The sequence below is a fragment of the Equus quagga genome, chromosome 12 (genome assembly GCF_021613505.1).
Source record: "Equus quagga isolate Etosha38 chromosome 12, UCLA_HA_Equagga_1.0, whole genome shotgun sequence".
Taxonomy (NCBI): Eukaryota; Metazoa; Chordata; class Mammalia; order Perissodactyla; family Equidae; genus Equus; species Equus quagga.
Genome location: NC_060278.1, coordinates 61,429,708 through 61,433,877, shown reverse-complemented (window position 1 = coordinate 61,433,877; position 4,170 = coordinate 61,429,708). Strand labels below are relative to the sequence as shown.

Here is a 4,170-nt window from a genome sequence, read left to right as displayed (position 1 = left end):
TCCCTCCTTCTCCCTCATCCTTCCCTCCTTCTCCCTCATCCTTCCCTTCTTCTCCCTCATCCTTCCCTCCTTCTCCCTCGTCCTTCCCTTCTCCCCGCATCCTTCCCTTTTTCGCCCTCCATGCTTCTGTCCTCCCACCAGCACTTCTGTGAGTTGGGGTGAGTTGAGGTGTGGTCCTCTTGGCATGAGTGGATCTGAGCCTGCAGGACAATATGCCCGGTGGCCGTCTGGGCAGGGAGTCACGGTGATGGGTGGAGGATCCCCTTTGAGCCTTGGTCTCTCCCTCTTGTGGTGAGCTGCCCCCTCCTCCCCTTCTGTTCCCCAGGAGGGCTGTGGGGCACGGGTGCTGAGGGGATCTTCAGGGTTCGTGCTGTCATCTGTAGAGAATTCTTGAAGGGAGCAGTGTTTCCCTTGAAGGCTCAGCGATAATGTTGGGCCAAGAAAAGTCCTGGTTATGGAGAACTTAAGACAGACGTGAAGGGTACTGGCCTCGGCATGTCAGCTTGGAACATCCCTAAAACCAATGCACTGATCTTCTCTCAGTCCCCGCCCAGCCAAACCGGCTCTGTCTGAACTCTGTTTCCGATGAATGGTCTCACCATCCACGCAGCTGCCCGAGTCAGCACCAGGGCGACATCTTAGATCCCCCCCGCCCTTTGTCCTTTCTTGTTTATCAAGACGCTCTGCTCAGCATTTCCTAATGCTGGGTGCTGAGGGACAGATGTGTCAGTCATGGTCCTTGCTCTCAAGGACCTCGCGGTCAGGAGGGGGAGCGGTGAACACCGCGGCGCAGGGAGCAGAGGACTGTGGCCAGTTCAGGCGAGGCTTCCGGAGTGAGCTTGATCCTAAGGGATGAGACTGAATTGGCTGCATCCAGGAGGGAAAAGGGTGCTGACTGTCCCCTTGGCCAGTGCAGCTGATGACCAAGTCCTCTTGGTTCTGCCCCGATCACCTCTCCCGTCTGGCCCCTGCTTCCCCTGCTGTGGTTCAGGAATTCGGTGCCCGTCCTCCTAGTGCCCTGCCCCGGCCTGTCTCCCGGCCGTTGGTCCCTCTGCCTCCCTGCATCTTCCACCTCCATGCCAGATCCTGTTCTGAAGTATCTGTGCCCTCTCCCTCTCTGAAGCCTTCAGCACGCCCCACCGCGGGCCTGAAGGAGAAAGTGCACACTCGTTAGCTGACCCCAGCCCACCCTCCCGGCCTCACTTGTGCCTCATGGCTTCTCAGCTCCACCTCAGTAACACTGGACCTGCACTCACGTGTCTATGCCTCTGCCCAGGCCAGTCTTCCTTCCTGGATCCTCTTCTCTCCACCTGGAGAAACCCTCAGCCTGTACCTCCCAGTTCACATGTCATCTCTTCCCTGAAGCCTTTCCTGATAGACCCGGGCAGGATTGTCACTTCCTCTCAGTTCCCATAATACCTGTGCTTACCTCCCTAGCACAACCTTTATCTTTTGTTTTGTAAGTTTTTGAATATGTGTCCACTGCTTCCCTTAGAAGGAAATTCATCTTCTTGCTTCCTCACCGCCCTCCGCTCCTGAGTGCTCAGCACGGAGCCTGGAGAACAGTCCATGCGCGGTAAACGCCATTTGGTAGAAACGAGGTTGTTCTGAAAGGCGTGGCCTCTGCCTCCCGTGGGTTGAGGCTTCGTCGGAGCCAGAGGTGGAGGCAGGGAGCCCCAGAGGAGAGGCTGAGGGAGGGGAGGTTTGGTCACAGGACCCTGTCTTCACCTGCTGACTCCCTCCCTCCCTTGTCGCCCCGCAGAAGGTCCAGGTGGTGGTCACCGTGCTGGACTATGACAAGCTGGGCAAGAACGAAGCCATTGGCAAGATCTTTGTGGGCAGCAACGCCACGGGCACAGAGCTGCGGCACTGGTCCGACATGCTGGCCAACCCCCGGAGGCCCATCGCCCAGTGGCACTCCCTCAAGCCTGAGGAGGAGGTGGACGCGCTTCTGGGCAAGAACAAGTAGGCAGGACACCGGCACAGACACGGACGAGATCAGAGCTATCAATACCTCAGTTGTGCAACCGTAGAGGTTTCCTTTCTCATTTGTTGTGGTTGTTCCTTGTTTTTCCTTCCTTTTTCTCTTTTTAAAGACAAACTTCCCTTTGATGGCTGTGTGAGGAGAGTCCCCTAAGAGGTGAAAGAGAAGCCTGGCTCTTGTCATCGCCACGGGAGCTGTCCTTGCTGCATGCCCCATCAGGTTCCCCTCGCCCTTTTGAAGCTTCACTGAAGCCTCACCCTGAGTGAAGCCTTCTTTTGGCAGAAAGTCACAGCACTTCCTGTGCTTTGAATGTTCTGGACCAACAAAATGGCAGCACTTCCTGTTTCCTGGCAGGAAGGGCGACACAGTGGCCAGTGATCCGCATGCATGTGTGTTTGTGTGTGTGTGTGTGTGTGTGAGCATCTCTCTGCACCCCTGGAATGGGCCAAGGACAGAGAAGTTGTGTCCCCAAAGAGAAGGCTCTTCGGGGGCCCTGACATGAAGAGAAGGCCACTGTCGGAGTGGGAGATCTTCTGTCAACTTGTGGAGAGAGCTGAGTCCTGCTCAGATGCCAGGAGCTCCTGTGCTCCTCATGGGGGCTATTTGGGAGGCAAGATGTGGTGCCTGGATTTGTCCAGAACTAGGACCAAACCCCTGATGCCACCATAGACGTCCTCCTTTCAGTCATGGTTTCCCCACAAGTATGGCTCCAGGACATTTGTGGATGTGAACTAGTCACTAGGTTGGTCAGACTTTAACAGGAACTGTCAGTCCTGGGACCTCCCTCTTGTTAACAGTTAAATCAAACTATGAAGAAACAGAAGACCCACCACCCAGAAAGACCAAAATGAATCTGCTGGGTCTTCGCCCCTTCCAGTGGGAAACACAGACGCTTTCTCCCTTTCCAGAATGTAAGCATTTCTTTCCCATCGTGCTTTCGCTTCTGTTTCCTCTTTTAATCTAAGTGGATCAACGCTGTCTGAAGACACGTTATCTGTACAGAGCCAGAGAACTTTAGAAGGAAGGTTTAAATGTTCTTAGTTCTCCTGAGGTCCAGGTAAGAAGGGGGAGGATGCGGCCAGACGTCAGAGACTTCCTGGGTGAGCTAGAGGGGAGCCCTGAGATCCGCAGCTCCTGCTCCTCTGCCCTCCATGCCAGCTGGAAGGAGGCCCCACCCCAGCACTCTGTAGGAGGCCTCCCTCTCTGAATCCCAAGAAGCAGGGCATCCGTTCCAAACGGGTGATGGAGGACACCTGCTGGGCTTTCTACCCTGTGCTCAGTTGTGTCCCATTCCCTGTTCACCTTTCAGCCCCAGCATTGATAAAAAGCCATATATGTGTTAGTCAAGTTTGCACTGAGTCCCCCTCCAAACCTTCAGCCTGGGCAAGAGAGTCAGCCCCACATGGTCAGAGGCCAGCCCCTCTTCCTGTGGCCTGTTCCTCCCGTTCCTGCATCCCTTCCTTCAGCCTCTCTCTTCCATCCTTGGAGCCCTCAGCCCCCTGCCATTTCTTCACCTCAGAATTCTCACGGCTTCCCGAGAAGCCTGGAGATCTCTCCCTTTCCCAGCAAAAATGGTGGCACTTCCTGTCCTGCCCCATCTGGGCCACCTCAGCTTCCTGTAGGCACCTGACACAGAGGGACAGTGTTGGAGAGAATCAGGCTTTGAGGATCCAGCATGGAGAAGGTGCACAGTGTTTTTATTTCACTAAAAGAAAGGAGATGGGTTTTTTGTGTTTGCTTTGCCATGTTTTTTGGCTGGAGTGGCGGTGAGGGAGCCCCTCTGCTAGACACAGACTGGGAGGCAGGGCCCAGCCTGGCTCCTCTCTCAGAGACCCTTCTCCTTCTTGCTGGTGGCCCTGGGCTCTGGGGAAGCTATTTTCTGTGGACACTGTGCGTGTGTGTATTTGATGGTGAGAAGGTAGGGCTCTGACAAGGACCATGTGCTTTGCTCCCTGGGACCAGAGCTGTGGTCATGGGGGAGGTTGTAGGACAATAGGGTGCCTTCAGAATCTGGGTGACTGCAGAGTAGGACATCCTGGTATGGACGTCAGAAGTCACTGGACTCTTCTCCCATCCCCAGAGCTGTGGGATTTTGGTGCTTTCTCAGGGTCTCTCTCCCCACACTCATTCTCCTCACCATACCCCACACCCCTCGTTCATAGACCCTCCCTGTCAGTCTCACCCCC

General features: G+C 55.3%; 1 protein-coding gene across 1 annotated transcript in view; it reads left to right on the top strand.

Moving 5' to 3' along the window:
• The window catches only part of SYT2 (synaptotagmin 2), a 30,393-nt gene extending 28,373 nt beyond the window's left edge, over positions 1–2,020 (top strand). The window contains exon 9 of the mRNA XM_046680039.1: positions 1,763–2,020. Within this exon, the coding sequence (XP_046535995.1) occupies positions 1,763–1,969 (207 nt within the window). The 3' untranslated portion in view covers positions 1,970–2,020. The remainder of the gene's footprint in view (positions 1–1,762) is intronic.
• Positions 2,021–4,170: the final 2,150 nt, after the last annotated feature.